A 17,449-nucleotide genomic window follows, 5' to 3' on the forward strand; every position below is an offset into this window, starting at 1 on the left:
CAAACTGTACAGGTTCTTCCTGAATCACTCACAACAGGCAAATTATCTATAGCAATGGAGCCATTCCTACCAAAGCATTCAGGAAGGGCAGCGGCATGCTTCTGAAAGCAGCTTGATTTGGGGCTGATCTTATTATTGTTAATTTTAATTCTATATGCTAAACAATAAGCAGTGCCAAAGGCAAACCAGGTCTTCAGTCTATCCCATCTCTGTGTAGATTTCCCACTCCCTCAGAGTCATGTTCCTTCTCCTGTGATCTTTGTAAGGAGAAATGTCAGCAACAAACTCACATATCCAATCACAGAGGCAACTAAAATTCACCCAAAAAGGGCTTTTCCCGATTTGCAAGGAATAGTTGCTGTGTTCATCAAGGAAAAGCACATTAGGAACTGCAATGATAGGACAAGGGGTAATGGATTCCAACTGAAGGAGGGAAAGTCTAGGTTAGATGTGAGAAAAAAAGTTTTTTACTATAAAGGGTGGTGAGACATTGGAACAGGTTGCCCAGGGACGTGATGGCTGCCCCAACCTTGGCGGTGTTCAAACCTAGGCTGGATGAGGCCTTGAGCAACCTGATCTAGTGGGGAGGTGTCCCTGCCCATGGCAGGGAGGGTTGGGACCAGATGATCTGTAAGGTCCATTCCAACCCTTAAATTCTATGATTCTATTTTCAAGGCAGAGATGTAGCCTGGAACACTATTTCCCAACTGTTGCACACTATCATGCTGGTCTAGCCCATGCTCTGTGAACACTCTTACCCTCAGCGACAGTGAGCAGGTTGCCCAGATCTGTGGAGGAGTGGCACTGGGCTGGCTCCGAGCTCTTCACATTCCACAGTGGCAAAAAAGGGTCATAGTCATAGGAGGAGAGGTCAGCCAGACTCAGCACGTAGTGGCTTTGCTGTGTGTATGTGCTGGAGCCATTCACACAGCAGTGCAGGACCTGCAAGGGGATGAGTGGGACACTGAGGCAGTAATAAACTCTGAGTTTATCTACAAAGATTATCTTCCCTGGCTTGTTGTTATAAGCATTTCACGTCTCTTCACCATCCCATCTGCTCTACATCTCTAATCTTACCTTCTTAGCATTTTGCATTTGTAACCTCTCACCTGTACAATTTCTGCCACACTGGGAGAACTCATGGTTTTCTAGAGCTTGCCAAAACTGCTTCTGTGTCTAACAGGGTGTGCGAAAGGCTTCTTTAAACATCCAGACATAGTAAATTACATTCTTCCCTGCACTCACTCTGTAAATATAGTCCAGTAAAGGAGCTCTGGATGTGTGTTGATCTTCCACAGCACCAGCAGACACAGGCTCCAGCAGCATTTTCACGGGCAGTGCCATACACCAATCCAGCAAGCAAAGCAGCAGTGAAACTATAAACTGAACAGGAACATGGAACACAGTATTTGGATACATTCTATTAAATTCACCCATACCCAAAGGTATAAGTTTGAAAGTTTAAAATGCAACCCTGGTTCAAAGCACCTTCATTTAAAAACCACCTCAGACAGCACAAAGAAAGAATGGAGACAGTGATGTACCTTCTTATCTGCTTCCACGGAGGAGTATTCAGCACTCGGCAAAAGAAAGGAAATGGTGGCCACAAGGATCTACATCCAAACAAACAAAATGTCAGAAATACATTTAACTTTGAAGACAGATCATAGGCTTCATTTGTAAGGGCATGGAAAAGGTAAAACTCTCTCTCATAGGAGCATCCAACTGCCTGTGTCAGTCAATGTTCAAGTGAAACAAAATGTTTTATGGAATGTTTTGGAAACAAGTCACTGCAAACTAGGAAATTAGCCTGGCCCTGAGACTACAGCAAGTACATGCCTAGCAATAACTGCAAAAGGAAGAAGAGGTTAACAAAATCACAGCAGCTCAAGGGAGGAATTAAATCAACTTTGCATATGATTTCCACACAAACATGTTAAATTATCTGACGTACTTCAGTAATTTTCCGGCAGAGGGAGGATTCATACTCCTGGAGCTTCTGCCAGTAAGACACCAGCAGCTGGAGAACATCACAGGCTACCTGAGCTACCAGCTTATTGGAAAACTGGAAGAGAAAAGGTGATTAAAAGCCAAGTAAAATAACCAGATACAACACAATGCATTCAATTTATCTACATGTTGAATTATTTTGCATATACACAAATAATAAAAAGAGGTTAAACTTGCGAAATGATGTCATCAGCATTAGGAACCAGCAGGTTAGACTCAGTTTGCTGGAGAAAGGGTCTCTAGATACACAAGCACATGCAATTTTGCAAATATTCTGCAGGTGTGTATAAAAAAAGTATGCATTTAAAAAGGGGAAATGCCTCTTCACACGATGCTCACTGATAAGGACAGTCACAGCAATACCTTTAGTGTCACACCTATGACATTGATGGCTTTCTTCACGTGGGGATGGTTTGTGCCCTGTGTCAGCTCCTCACATATCCACACTCCAAGGCCACAAATGGCTATGCATCTTTTTGTAAAAGAAAAAGTGATTTTGTCAGAATTTCTAGAGGAATATTTAGGAAAAGAAAAAAAAAATAAAAAATTAAAAAACACACAAAGATGTGTGAGAAGGAAAAGAGAGATCACAACAGGCCAGCACCTTCAGGGTGCAGAGTGGGCCTCAGCTTCACAGACCAAACCACCAGGCAGTAGCAACAACGCAGCTGTACCAGCATTAAAAAGAAGTACCAAGACTTTCCAACCCGCAAACAGTTGGACTTGATAATCTTAAACGTCTTTTCCAACCTAAACAATTCTATGATTTTCTTATTTCTTTTACTCACTATTTTACCTTGCAGCTTCACTTGGCTCCTCTGTAGCATTCTTCAATAAAATATTAATGAGGCAACACTAAAATAACAAAATAAATTAGAATAAGCATTTTTTCATATATATGCTTGAAAGTTCTTTAATTTTGACATAGTTACAAGTGAAGTCACTTTAATTCTCAGTCTATTCCTTCTCTCTTGTTCTACCTGCTCACGCCATGTGAGGAATTCAGAGATTCCTCCCAGATATAATCAGTTTTGAGCAGTGGTGCCTCAAGTTTATCCAAAGCCACAGTCTAGTGTTGGACAACCATTTGGGCAAGTCTCACCTGCAAGTGTTGTGCCTGGTTACCTTTGTTGTGTCTTTGGGAAGGAGCTGTGGGATTCTCCCTACAAGATTACTGTAGTGAAGATGATTAAATTACAAAGCTTTCCATGCCAAAAAGCAATTCCTGTCTCAAGATGTCCCACTGGAATTAATTCTTTGGGAAAACACATTCACACAAGATGATGATTCTAATAGTGGTATTTCCTTAAGATGTTACTGTAACAGCAATAAGGCAGAACACCTCTGCCTTTGTGCACACCCCACATCTCTTAGAAGATGAGCTAATGGACACAAGTACAATTATGGACACTTTAAATACTACCTACACCATTTAATGGATTGGCCCAACAGGCACCTGGCTGGAAAACGTGGCATTTGATCACAGCCAGCTCTCTCTCCTTGAAAACCAAGCTGGAATTTGCAGTACCTAGGCTTTGTTAAGTTTATGGCACACGTTAAGCAAAGCACTGTGCATCAATGCATGTAATATGTGCAGCTGTGGGGTTTGAGGAGAAGGAGGGTTCATTTTTTAACCAGAAACTCACAGTAAGAACGAAGTAACAGAATAATAAAAACAGGTTAGGTTACCCAAGGATTTACAATGCAATGTGGCTTTACCTTCACATCTGCAGTTCCTGTGATGATCTCACCAGCTTCTGAAATGGGCCCCAACCCTGGGATTTCTTGGTAGGTATTTGGAAAGCACACAAGAGCACCAAGGATGGTGTGAGCTTCTGAACGGGGAGCCTAGCGAAGGGCACGGAAGCAGAAATACTCATTAGAAAAACATTCATCCATGAAGACGCCACCACCTCTGAGGCCAGTGTGTATTGCCATACTCAGGCTTCTTGATTCACAATGCAGCATTAAAGTGTCCCAGGGAACACATCCCAGGAGCTTTTCCTTTACGCCTGAAGCAAAAGCTGCACTAAAGAGGTGACTAACACACACATTTCCCTCTATGCTTTTTGCTGTTGTGTTGCTCTGCTCTCTTTGTGAAGCTGAGCTGCTCCTCCAGCAGGCACCTGGCCCCACTCCTGAGCACATCATACATCCTCAATACCTCCTCTGTCATTAACCAGTATGGCTATCAGCCATTTGGTGTCAACAAAAAGTAGAGAACACCTAAAGAAAAGCTGAGTGACAGGCTGAAGCACTAGTCCAGCACTGCTATTAGGTGATCCTGTGACACAATGCACAACGCACTCATACTGACTGCATAGATGTATAGAGAGATCGCAACTTCAATAAAACCACCAAAAGCACCATGGCATGAGTTATAAACGCATTAACCACCATGTGATGTTGAAAATGCAATGTATACCTAGTTTAATGCTCGTAAGAGAAATGAAAGGTGGTGTTTTGCAGGGATATTTTGTTTTGCTTTTTTTTCCATGGGAAATTGAGTATTCATTTCTAATGAGCACTATAAGCTTTGGATCAATGAACAGGCTGATCAAACTCTTTGAGGGCCAATGGAAAATGCATGACTGGGCTCACCCTTTCAGCTCTGCAGACACAGGGAGGGCTGTGTCCCTGTGCAGGGCCACCTGCTCGGCCACACAAATGTTAAGAACAGCAGCAAAAGCATTGGTCCAAAATAGACTGAAATGTCTCCGCTCAACCGGTGTTTCACATGCAACAAAAGCTCTCCTGTTTTTCCCGGGATTGCCAGACCTTTACCCTTATTTTGGCAATCCATCATTGATTTGCTATTTTACTTATCCTTCAATAATTTAATAATTTAGAGTCACATTTCTATTAGTGCTGACATTTAGCCAGAAATTCTGTATTACCCAAAGAGTTCCCTATTTTCAATGTTTGTTCAGTGAAAGAAAAGCTAATGAGGCTCTGAAGCCCAAGTGCTGCTCTGAGCTCTCAGCAGCATCAGCCAGGAGATGGTTTCTCACACCTTGGTCTTTTGATGAAACACCTTTGCAATACCAGTGTGTCACCTTACCCCACAATTTCACACATCAGCTGCCATGGTATCCGCCCCAAGAGCCTGTTCTGCACAGCACTAATGAGCCACCACCTGTTAGAGCTCGTTAGCTGGCGCATGCTCTGGGGCCAGTGGCCCAGTCGTACTCACCTCCAGCGTGTCCGTGCTCAGGACCCTCGCTGCTGCCTGGATGAAGTCCCCAATCAGCATCGTGAAGCCAGGCAAGCCCAGGAAGAAAAACCAAGGTGGGCAGTGCTTTATGACAGTGTTTAAGATATCCTGCAAGAGAAGTTACCTGTGTGAGAGGAAATAAGCAAAAAAAAAAAAAAAAAAATCCCCACAGAAAAGCACCAAAGCAAAAAAGGAGACTTGGTGAGGATTTAACTCTGCAGTTTAGCAGTCCCACACTAATCAAGGTGCAAATACACAGTCGCACTGCTCTGTATGCAAACTGGCTGTCATGTAATCACCACCTGCTGCTGCAAATGCATGGAGTAGTGAAGTGTATTTGGTATTTTCACAGCTTCATAGTATGTTAAGGGATTGGAATGGACCTTAGAGATCATCTAGTCCCAACCCCCAGGGCTGGGGCAGCCACAACCTCCTTGGAGGTTGGTAACATTTATAAATTTGATGTAAACGTTTGTAAATATTTTGGTAACATCTGTACTCTTAAATTCCTGTTACAATCCCAAACCACATGCCCATGTTTCTCTGTGTCTAGGCACACAGAAATCCACTCTGCTAAATCAAGCTTTGGATTCAAAACACCCAAACCTTAATGGATTTAAAGTGAAGCATTGCACCACTCCAAAGGAACAAGTTCCTGAAATCACTTCACTCAGAATTTTACACCACAAGAACAGGAGCTGAGCCCAACACGTGCTGCCTGAGTCCTGAAGGAACAGATCAGCACTCCCAGCTCTGCTCTCCTCATCACCCTCCAGCACAGAGCACATTCAAGATAAGCATTTCCACCTTAATCCTTCCACGTTTTAATTCTTCACAGTCTCTCCAAATCAGAGTAAAGTTCCTGTATTTAAGTTAAGATTTCCTTCCCACAAGCTTTCAGCAGGTTTAAAATTAGGCATAAAATCTATATAATCCTTACCTGCAGCATTATATTTGCTGAAGAGTTAGATCAAGCTATGTCTACACTGAGTTGAAAATGATTTTTTATCTCAATACAATTTTAAAGAAAAGTTGCAAAGGAAAACCCTTTTCCATGTCCCTCCTTACTGGTTTTATGATGTGTTAAAGCAGGCCTGAACTCAGAGTCCCAGAATGTAGTCAGTTTCTACAGCAGAAGCCAAAGATGACAAACCAAATTTTCTCCACACGAAGAGATGCTTTAACATAACCACTATTTTCTCAAGGCCCTGCTGAACTGCACAGGCTCAGTGTTCCACAGTTTTCAACACCAATATCCGATGAAACAACGCTTACACATTTTAAATAAATAGTATTAGTTTTAACATAGTAGCAGATAATGCTTTCACTTTCCTGAATAAGCTAAAATGCCACTCGAGTTAATGTTTAAACTCGTTTTAATCACTTCCTTCGCTACATTTTAAGTCAATATGGGTCAATGCAAACATTAAGGTTCCACAGTTTTCAACACCAATATCCGATGAAACAACGCTTACACATTTTAAATAAATAGTATTAGTTTTAACATAGTAGCAGATAATGCTTTCACTTTCCTGAATAAGCTAAAATGCCACTCGAGTTAATGTTTAAACTCGTTTTAATCACTTCCTTCGCTACATTTTAAGTCAATATGGGTCAATGCAAACATTAAGAACGCCAGAGCAGATGGATGCAGCAGCTCATAAAGCGAGTGGTAAACTCACACTCGGGGCAGAACAAAGGACCCACCTTTCATAATTAAGGGCTGATTAACGCTCTGGGCTCCTCATCACACACCACACCTGTACAGCAGAGCCAGGTACAGCACAGTGTTTGGTCTCTATCACTGGCAGCAGGCTGCAGGGCAGCAGATGGGAGCACGCTTCTGTTGACATATGCCACAATCAAAGAGCTCTGGCTAACCTGACCGGGAAGGTAACGGCACGGCGGAAGCACTGGGACCTGCTCCCAACAACTGCATTAACTCCTGTCCTCACCCCATCGCTCCCATCTGTCATGCAGCAGCGTAACGACCGCCTGCCTCAGCAGCTCTGGACTCTGGTCCCTGTGGAGAACACTTCCAATGTGAGGACAAAGGAGTCACAAAACGGTTACTCTATCTGAATGCCCTGACAACACACATGTTCCCAAATGCTGCAGGAACAGGGCTGCATGGACCTACTTGCTGGTTATGAGATGTCCTGCTACTAAAATCAAAATAATTTTTCATAGTAAGAAATCTTTGAAAAATTTACTTTGAAAAGCTTTGAAACAATCCTTCATTTCTCTCTGGGTTTGCAGCTTCACATGGATGAATCCCCAGAGCAGGGTGCACACTGCAGCGATACATGCACACAGAACTGCCCAAAGGATGGCTTGACTTGATGATCTTAGAGGTCTCTTCCAATCTTGATGATTCTATATCCTCTGATTCTATGAAAGGTGACCATTTAGCCAAGGGCCTGCACAGAAACTCACTCTGCCAGGTTTGCCAACACTTTTCACTGCCATGGTTCATCCCAGCCATTCCAGTGGGCACTTGTGATGGTCTGAGTGACTTAGTTTAAACTAAGAATATATCCTGGCTATGGCACAGTCTGTCTGCTTGAGCACACACCACAGAGAATGGGCAGAACCAGTCCACGATGGTGCACACAGGTAACCTGCCAGGTTTTCTCCCCTTTCCCAATCAGCACACAAAAACCCAGTTCACAACAGAATTTCAGGCAGTAATTCGGTAGCTTTGGGAGCTTATCAGCAGAGTGAGGCTTGCAAGAAGGCGAGGGAGTGAGAACATCTGTGCTATCAGTGATACTGCAAAATCAGGTAATTCAAACAGAGGCGAGTTGCTTCCTTCCCTTCAAACGTGGTCTGCAAATGTAAACCCTGGGCAGCAGCTCCCAGCCTAGTCAATGAATCACTTTAGGCAGTAATTCGGTAGCTTTGGGAGCTTATCAGCAGAGTGAGGCTTGCAAGAAGGCGAGGGAGTGAGAACATCTGTGCTATCAGTGATACTGCAAAATCAGGTAATTCAAACAGAGGCGAGTTGCTTCCTTCCCTTCAAACGTGGTCTGCAAATGTAAACCCTGGGCAGCAGCTCCCAGCCTAGTCAATGAATCACTTTAATTGAATGCTATGTACACAGCAACTGGAAAACACAAGCCATAAGAAAAACATATGGTGATGGCCATGGAAATTGGTTTACTCATTCTGCAGAGTGTTGTTTCTTTACTTCTTTCATAATTGACCTTTAGAACGATAAATGTGTAAAATCATTTTGGTTTATTATGGCTCCAAACCTTTCAGCAATTACACAAAATGAAAATTTAAAAGGAAGTATTCATTCTGGAAGCATTTCCATTGTTTACATAATTGCACAGCTATAATTTAGTGTTCATGTTGTTAAAGAAAAGTGAAAAAAAGGACCATTACGGACTATTTCAATTCAAAATGATGCTCTGTAGTGTTAAAGCTGGGGAGGAGGGGAGAGGAGGGGGCAATCACATGCATGCCCTCCTCAAATGCATTAACCCTATAAATGGCATCATATTTCAGTACAGGTTAGTCTGCTAATCCAAATTATAAGGTCATCAACATCCACTGAGTAAGTGAAATAAATTTATGCAAGTTCACTGAAAGGTCAATTGCAAAAACATTCTTCACCTAATTTTTGTCCAAGCTTTCACAGATTACAGGTGTAACCAAATAGCCTGCCAGCTGCCTGCCTCACGTTTCCAATTGTCCCTCAACAGGAACAACATGGATTTTTCACTGAAAGTTCACTCTGTTCCTCACCGAGAGACACCTCATTAGCAGCTGAGATTTACAGCACGGGAAAGATTATTAATTTACACAAGTGGTAAATCCTCCTTTTTCCTTTTTCAATTTTAAAGGGGCAAATGCTTCCATTTACTTACTCTGAATTTTCCTACCTACCATTACATTTCAGGTTAAGACTTAACTTGTCAAAAATTAAGTTCCAATAGAAATTTATGAAGTATTTTGTCAGTCTCAGGGAGTACAGGATTATCTGACCAGAAAACTCCATTTCCAGGTGCTAGGTAAAACCCAAACTCCGAAACAGCTACATTGGCTCACGGTCCTCAAGGCTGGAGCACAGCTGGGGGAATTTTCAAGTTTCTCCCCTTTTAGAGTATGTTTGATACTCTCACATCTGAGCAGATGATTTGGATTAAGGTCTGGAAAACATATTTTGGTTCATGCACACAGAGAGCAATCCCTGAGCATCTGCTGGCTACAGACACAGAGGTGTGGGTTCAGAGCCCACAGCACTGCCTGAAATGTGGAGGTGACTTTGTGTTACCACATGGGCTTTCCCAAATGCCTGTGGCAGGGTCACTCCAAACTCTGACAGACAGAACACTGACTATGAAATAGGAATTTGGGTGGGAAGGAAGCAAGTTTGAAAGGGCAAATGTACTAAAACAAAATAAACAGAAAAAGAACAGAACTACCAAAATCATTCTGGAATGCACAGCTCCTACAGTTGGCACAATCTGCATCTCCCCTGCTTCCAGTCAACCCCAGCAGCTATTTTCTCCAGCACTTACCACTTACCCTGCTCTGGGTGAACAGAGGGGGATGTGAGGTTTCCTGCGAGACCCTGGCATTTGGACTTTTGTTTGTCCCTACTGGAAACGTGCTGTCTGTTAACACTTTATCAAAGCACATAATGAGGGCACACAGGCAAATTTTCTACAGAAAATGAGATAACAAGGGAGCAAAAGAGGGAAAAAAATCACAGCAGCCATTGGAAGAAAGTCTCAAGGAGCTACAATAGGGGAATCTAAGCATTAATAGACTATATTAAGGTTATTTCGTTCTAAACGGCAGTCTGGAAAAGAATCTAAACCTTGTTACAGTTTATGTACAACTCGGGATCCTTGTGTGCAGTGCCATCAGCCAGAAATCCAGGCAAGTACCACCCATTCCACAGAGGACAAAAGCAAAGCTACTCATGCATTGTACCTTGAGAAGGCTCCTACAGGTCCCACTGACAGCACCACTGGCCAAGCAGCCTACAAGCTGTACACTGCTCCTCGCTGCTGAGTAACAACTGGACAGAAAGATACAAAAGCCCACAAGTACATTTCTTTCTAAACTTCAGACCGCTGTTTGTAAAAACAGGTAATTAATGTCTTCTCTGGTAGCAGCTCTGCTAAAAAGTTATATACATCCTATTTTCGATGAGCCATTTCCCATCCCAAGAGCTCCAGTCAGTGTTTCTACATAACTTACTACAGAGCTGTTCAGTCTCCTTCCCATAATTACCAAGAGCTCATTTTAAGCAAATAAAGAGGCTCATAGACAAGCATAACGTGCATTAGTACATCACCATCTCTATTGACAGAGCATTTCATCCACGTCATTCTTTCTCTACTAAAAGGAATTGAGCTAAAAACAAAGCTGTTAAGTGCCCTGGGTGCAGCCAGGCTGTGCTCTGCAGGCAGGCCTGCTGCATGTGCTGACATTTAATCACCAAGGACATCTGCCAGCATGGTTGGATTTGGGCTGTGTTCCTTTTCTTCCATATTTAAAGTTTGCTCTGCCCTTCACATCAGTGAACTGAAAAAGCCACCAGCACAGTCTCCTTCCTTGGCTGTCCCTTCTCCTCTCCACAGAGAATCTCTCTCTAGCTTTCATTATGTTCCTTAAATATGTAAGCACTCTATTCCAAAGGCAGTCCAGGCAAGTATGATGGTACATTTATTAAACTCGCTTCCCAAGTCAGGAATACAACTGAACCCTTTGCTCAGTTTGCAGGCAACCTCTGAATACCAGGTGACACCTTGGTGGCACATGTTGGTGACAGGTGGCACCAGGCAGAGTAACTGATATCAACACTCTTGTAGTAGGGTCAGACTTGCTGAAAAAATGGCACTGAACAGCTCAGGGTTAAAACTGGAAACGATATTGAAAAGCTGCCTCTTCTTTTACAAGATCACCACAAGGTAAGCACCTCACCTGCACAGCATTCTCTTCTCAAACTAAGAGTGGAAACTTAGACAGAAATAAGACAATGTCACAAAATCCCACAGAATTCTTGGCAGAAAACCACCAGAAATGTCAAAGGATTATTTAAGTACCAGAAGGACCAGAGCTGAGGAATCACAATTACCACATCAGTTTCTTTTCTGAGAAGGAGGCTGAATAGTACTCACAGTTTTTTGGGACCATGTTTTGGTACTAAGGAGCTATGAAAGTTATGGAGCAAGGAGATGCCTAGGGGTTTTTCCTGCTTCATGAAGCAAAAACCACTACTACCCTAAGCAGTCAATACTAATAATAAAATAGCAATAATAAAATACATTTCCTTTCCCAGTTCAGGTGTTTGTAAAATTTGTTCATTGCAGTATTAGATTTTTGGGTTAAGTAAAAAAAGCTGTATTTATTGTCAAATCTAAAGACACATCTAGTCGTAATTGCTGGAATCAGAGTTTTCCAACCATCACAGAATCACAGAATAATCAAGATTTGGAAGAGACCCTTGAGGACCATCTAGTCCAACTCCTGGCCCTGCACAGGACATCCTCAATAATAACACTGTGTGCCTGAGAGCATTGTCCATATGTCTCTTAAACTCTGTCAGGCTTGGTGCTGTGGCAACTTCTCTGGGGAGCTGTTCCAGTGCCCAACCACCCTCTGGGTGAAGAACCATTTTCTAATATCCAGCCTAAACCTCCCAATGCAACTTCAGACCATTCCCTCAGGTCGTGTCACTGGCTGCCAGAGAGAAGAGGTCAATGCCTGTCCCTTCACTTCCTTTCATGAGGAAGTTACATTGAGTGATGAGGTCTCTCCTCAGTCTCATCTTCCCCAGGCTGAACAGACCAAGTGACCTCAGACACTCCTGATATGGCTTCCCCTCAAGGCTCTTCACCATCTTCATTGCTCTCCTTTGGATGCTCTCTAATAACTTATTATCTTTCTTATACTGTGGTGCCCAAAACTGCACACAATTCTCAAGGTGAGGCCCAGACCAGTGCAGAGCAGAGCAGGACAATCACCTCTCTCGAGGTCTCCCAGGTCCCTTTCCAGGGCACTACTTTGTAGCATCTCATTCCCCAGTCTGTACATACATCCAGGATTGCCTCAGGTGCAGAATCTGGCACTTGCCCTGGTTAAATTTCATATCGTTGGTGATTGCCCAAACCTCTAATTTGTCTAGGTCTCTCTGCAAGGCATCTCTGCCTTCAAGGGAGTCAGCAGCTGCTCCCAATTTTGTATCATCTGCAAATTTACTTAATAGTCCTTCAAGTCCTGTGTCCAAGTCATTTATGAAGACACTGAAGAGCACCGGGCCTAGAATGATGCACTGTGGAACCAGTCACCAGCCTGATGTAATCCCATTCATCACAGCCCTTTGCATCCAACCCATGAGTCAGCTGCTCACCCATCACGTAGTGTGTTTGTCTGGAAGCATCTTGTGAGAGGCACTACTGAAAGCTTTACTGAAATCTTAAAAAGATCACATCAACTGGCTTCCCCTGATCAACTAGGTGGGTTACCTTGTCATAAAAGGAAGTAAGGTTTGACAAGCAGGGCCATGCTGGCCGCGCCCAATGACTGTGTTGTCCTTCAGATGTTTTTCAATACCTCCCATGATAAACTTTTCCATGATTTTACCAGGTACAGAAGTGAGGCTAACAGGCCTGTAGTGACCGGGTTCATACTTCCTACCTTTTGTGAAGAGACAACATTAGCCAGCTTCCAGCCAAGTAGGGCCTCTCCAGATTCCCAAGACCATTGAAAAAAATCATCGAGAGAGGCCTTGCAATGACATCAGCCAACTCCTTAAGCATTCTCGGATGCATCCCATCAGGGCCCATAGATTTGTATGGATCCAGCTGGATCAGCAGATCCCTCACAGCATCAGTCAAGTGGGAGTATAATGTTCTCCCAGTTGTCCTCCAGCTCAGAGCACTGGGACCCCCTTGGCCCTCCATCAGTGTTGAAGACAGAAGCAAAGAAGTAATTAAACACCTCTGCCTTGTCTACATCCCTGTTTATAAGGTGACCTTCCTCATCCTGTAATGGGCCAATGTCACCTCCACACTGCCTTTTACTATTAATGTACTTAAATTCTTGTTATTGTATCCCACGGTATTGGCTTCAGCTGCAACTGAGGTTTTGCCACACGAATTTTCTCCCTGCAGTGACGAGCTGCATCTCTGTATTCTTCCCACATCTCCAGACCATGCTTCCACTGGCTATACAACATGCTTTTATGTCTCGCCTCCAAACGAAGATTCCTAGTCAGCCAAGCTGGCCTTCTGCCTCATCTGCTGGACTTCTGACATTTAAGAATTGCCTGTTCCTGTGCCCTTGGGAGGCGGTGCTTAAAAAGTTACCAGCACTAATGGACCCTAGCACCTGCAAAATTGTTTTCCCAGGGCACCTTACCCACCAGTTCCCTAAACAGCCCAAAGTCTGCTCTCCTCATGTCCAGGGTTGAAGTGGCAGTTTTGCTGGCACTTTTCCTCCTGTCAACAGAGATGTTAAACTTGATTGCTTTGCAGTTGCTATGGACGAGCTTGCCGCTGATCACTACACTTCACCCACAAGGCTCTCTCTATTAACAAACAACAAATCCAGGAGGGCATCATTTCTAGACAGTTCCCTTAGTACCTGCATCATGAAGTTGTCATACAGGTTTTTCAGGAACTTTGTTGACCTCTTTGTGTCAGCTGTATGGTATTTCCAGTTAACATCTGGCAAGTTCAAGTCTCCCACAAGGACAAGAGACACTGAGTTGGAGGCATAACCCAGTTCCTCAAAGAATAATTCATCAGTCTTGTAATCTTGGTTGGGTGGTCTATAGTAGACTCCCACAATGATATCTGTGTCATTTGTTTGTCCCTTGATCCTTACCCAGAGGAGATCATCAGGCTCACCTGGAAGCAGAAGGCAGTTACGCCTACCCAAACTGCAACAGGCTATCCCATGGCATTCCTACAAACCACACCCCAAGAACATTTCCTAATTTTTTATAATCTACCAGTAGGTAAACAACCTCCACTAATTCCCAATGTGATAGTGAACATCCAAATTCTCTTTCCTTCATGCTGGAGGTTAGAGAGGGAAGGCTGTGAAGCCTCAGTGAACTTAATTCTTAAAGATAAATAAATAACTCAAAAAATCCAGGCTCTCTCCAGCAGCAGAGAAATGCCACTGACTGGAGCAGTGCAGGAGTGAAGCACCACCCTGCAGATGGTCACTTGCCCCCTAACCTTGGGCCCCCTCACAAGCTGGAGGCAATCACAGTGCCAGACTGCATCTCACTCCACACAGCCATTGATGCAATGGCTTCTTCCACCTGGAAAGGTGATGCAATTCTTGCAGAGAATTGTTCATTTCTCCAGAGATGTTTGTTGTTAGACACTTCCACATGGACAAATTAGCTGCAGCTCATTACCCTGCTCTCTCCTCTGCTGAGCTAATTGCTACATCCTGAACTTCAAGTGCCACGGGAGCCGTCTATAAAATACACCCTCACACTGCTCTTTTATGTACCCCACGAGACCAGGCTGCAGAGTTAGACTGCACTTGCAGGGAATAACACTTTAATCATTTGTAACATATTCAAAAATAAACTATTTTGTTTTCCTATCAACATCAAAAGCTACACAATACAGCAGAAATCTTCTACACTTACGGCCTTAAGGGAGGAGTGGAAAGAGAAATACAGAAGTTCAGAAAAACACTTCTGATGCAAACCAAAATACTGAAAATCATTCAGGTCAAAGAGGTTTCCAGCTGCAATGTTTTTAACTATGCAGCCACCTAAGAAGTTCCTCTTGAAGTAGTCAAAGGGATTGCTTGGAGCTGGGCTATCTTTCTGAGGTTTTCCTCCATAAATGCTAAAAGTTGCACTAGTGATCCATGCAGAAGGAAAACTTCATGAGACACCTCATCCTCTTCTTTCTGTGAATGTCCCTTAAAAGTGAGAAATTTATGCCTGTGTTTAGCAAACAAAACCAGTCTGTGCTAAAACAACCTGCACCCAATTTGATTGCTGCCCATCATCCTGGAAACACAGGAGCAGTTATAAGGATCCTGCTTCCCATCAACACGTTACTCCAGGGCACTGTAAGCTAAAACCTCGCCCAGCCCCACAGCTAAGGAAAGCACAACGGAAAGGACAGCAACATAAGGAGTAAACCTGCGGTCAAGTGTGCCACCAAGAGGCAAAAGCAGCAAACTGAGCAAGGAGGAAGAACAAAGCGCAGCAGCTGTGTGTAAAATATCCAGGAAATCCTGGAGCAAGGTGCAGTGTGGGGGGGCTGCCCCACTGCTCCCTCCTCCTCTGACCTCTGGGTTGTAGCTCTGCACAGTCTGATGTGGAGTATGTGAGAGGATTCACTGCTGGGGGCGTTAAATTCAGATCTGACCACAGTGGGTGTTACCACACAGTCTCTTGGGGGGACTAAAGCGACCCTGTGCTCTGAGCAGTGTCAAACTGGACAATGGTCTCAGGTAAAGGACAAGGCTCTCAGGCACATGGTGAGATTCTTGGGATTGTCCTGTGCAGGGTCAGGAGTTGAACTCAATGACTCTTGTGGGACCCTTCCAACTCAGGACATTCTGTGATTCTGTGATTTCTTGGAGTCTAACCAGAGTGAGCGAAACAGAAGTGGAATGAGCTCTTCACTTCTCTCTGGTAACACACAGAGAGTGGCAAAAAGGGAGTTCCCACTACCCTTCCATTTTTCCCATTTTTTGCATTCAAAATGTCAGATACTGATTTTTTTTCCTCTAAGTTGCAGCAGCAGCCAGGACTCACAGTTTATACCAGAAGAAAACCCTTCCTTTCTATTCATATCTATTTAAAAGGAAGACTTTGCAAATGCTCTGACATTTAGGGAGAACTGAGTGGCAAAACACTGGTAACAATTCATTCTTTTTCTCTTCCATCTCAGAAATAAAGGCATCAACAGTAACTCCAAGGATTTCCTGAGGGTACCCTGTGCCCTCTGCTGCCACCCCCAGCATAGCTTCAGCCCTTGCTCTCATTCCTACAGCTGTAAAAACATGGAAATATTTGTAGATACTCTCCTATTTTATCTAAAGAGTATATCTTACAGCTTTTATGAGTATTAAGCTATTTCTGTGGGCCAGTGATCATCTGACAGCTCAGCAGATTAAGTATTTTCCTCACCTCACACTAAATACTGCATTTATTAGGCCAAGCCAGAACATGGGGACTTGAAACAACATTTATCCAGAGGTAGAATGCTCTGGCAGCATCTCTTGGTTATAGTGGTATGATAACCTTCTGTTTCAGTCCTCCCTTCAGACCGCTCTGCACCAGCTCAGGAGAGCTGGGATGACCCTTCTAAACACCCCCTGAGGGACTCATCTTGAAGGAGAAAAGTCTGGAGGGGACAACATTCATCCCAATTTTGTTTTGAGGACAATTTTGCAAGTAATGGCACAGGGCATTCAAGAGGGCATGCTGAGAGCAGCAATGTATTAATTTTCATCAAGTAAAGCTTGTACCTGGTCTTCACTTGTCAGGCCAAGTCGCATCACGAAATAAAAATGGACCAGGAAGTCAGAATTGGGCAGCACGTCCTGACGTCGCGTCATCATGGCACAGATCAACCGGAATGCCTGCAGCTTCCCCTCCTTGTACTCGCTCGGCAGCGTGGCTGCCTGCAAACAGAGACACCTGGGATCATCACTGCTTTCCCCTAGCAGCCAGCTAACTCCAAGCTGCATCTTCAGCAGATCTTCTGTAAAGCAAATCTGTTCTGTGTATTCATTAACATATATTCAGGTCCAAAGAGCCTTTGGAGGGTGTTTGCTGTCTTAGCCAGCAGTGACTGCAAAGAGTAATGATAATGGAACTAAACACACACTAATTCAGCTCTGATATAGAAGAAAATACTCATGTGTGAGAATTTTCAACTAATTTACCTTGAACAGCCATGATGCAAATATCCTGAGAGGAGGGATTAGGATGGGAGGAGAGGGAGTTGACTGATTGTCCACACTGATAGCAAGGTTGTCCCGGATCTAAGGGTTTTAAAAGAAGTGTTAAGAATACTGATAGTTTACCTTTCAACTAACTTTATTTTGCATTATTAAATGTTACTTTATTTACTCTCAGGCACTACACTCTCTTCAGAATTCCTACTTCAGCCAAAGCCGTCAGGAAAGCTTGTTCCACAGTTCTGCTCCCTGGCCAAAGCAAATGTCACCAGTTTGGGTTAGACCTTGGACCTTTACACCAAATACCAATGT

General features: G+C 43.6%; 1 protein-coding gene across 1 annotated transcript in view; it reads right to left on the reverse strand.

The window, feature by feature from the left end:
• Positions 1 to 17,449, reverse strand: part of RALGAPA2 (Ral GTPase activating protein, alpha subunit 2 (catalytic)) — a gene marked incomplete at both ends in the record, with an annotated part of 62,824 nt that overhangs the window by 14,781 nt on the left and 30,594 nt on the right. Inside the window, 10 exons of the mRNA XM_009078396.1 lie at positions 759 to 942; positions 1,246 to 1,383; positions 1,545 to 1,613; positions 1,955 to 2,065; positions 2,374 to 2,482; positions 2,807 to 2,865; positions 3,730 to 3,858; positions 5,204 to 5,332; positions 16,703 to 16,858; positions 17,123 to 17,221. Of these exons, the coding sequence (XP_009076644.1) occupies positions 759 to 942; positions 1,246 to 1,383; positions 1,545 to 1,613; positions 1,955 to 2,065; positions 2,374 to 2,482; positions 2,807 to 2,865; positions 3,730 to 3,858; positions 5,204 to 5,332; positions 16,703 to 16,858; positions 17,123 to 17,221 (1,183 nt within the window). The remainder of the gene's footprint in view (positions 1 to 758; positions 943 to 1,245; positions 1,384 to 1,544; positions 1,614 to 1,954; positions 2,066 to 2,373; positions 2,483 to 2,806; positions 2,866 to 3,729; positions 3,859 to 5,203; positions 5,333 to 16,702; positions 16,859 to 17,122; positions 17,222 to 17,449) is intronic.

Source organism: Acanthisitta chloris, unplaced genomic scaffold, assembly GCF_000695815.1.
Source record: "Acanthisitta chloris isolate BGI_N310 unplaced genomic scaffold, ASM69581v1 scaffold14187, whole genome shotgun sequence".
NCBI classification, from domain to species: Eukaryota; Metazoa; Chordata; class Aves; order Passeriformes; family Acanthisittidae; genus Acanthisitta; species Acanthisitta chloris.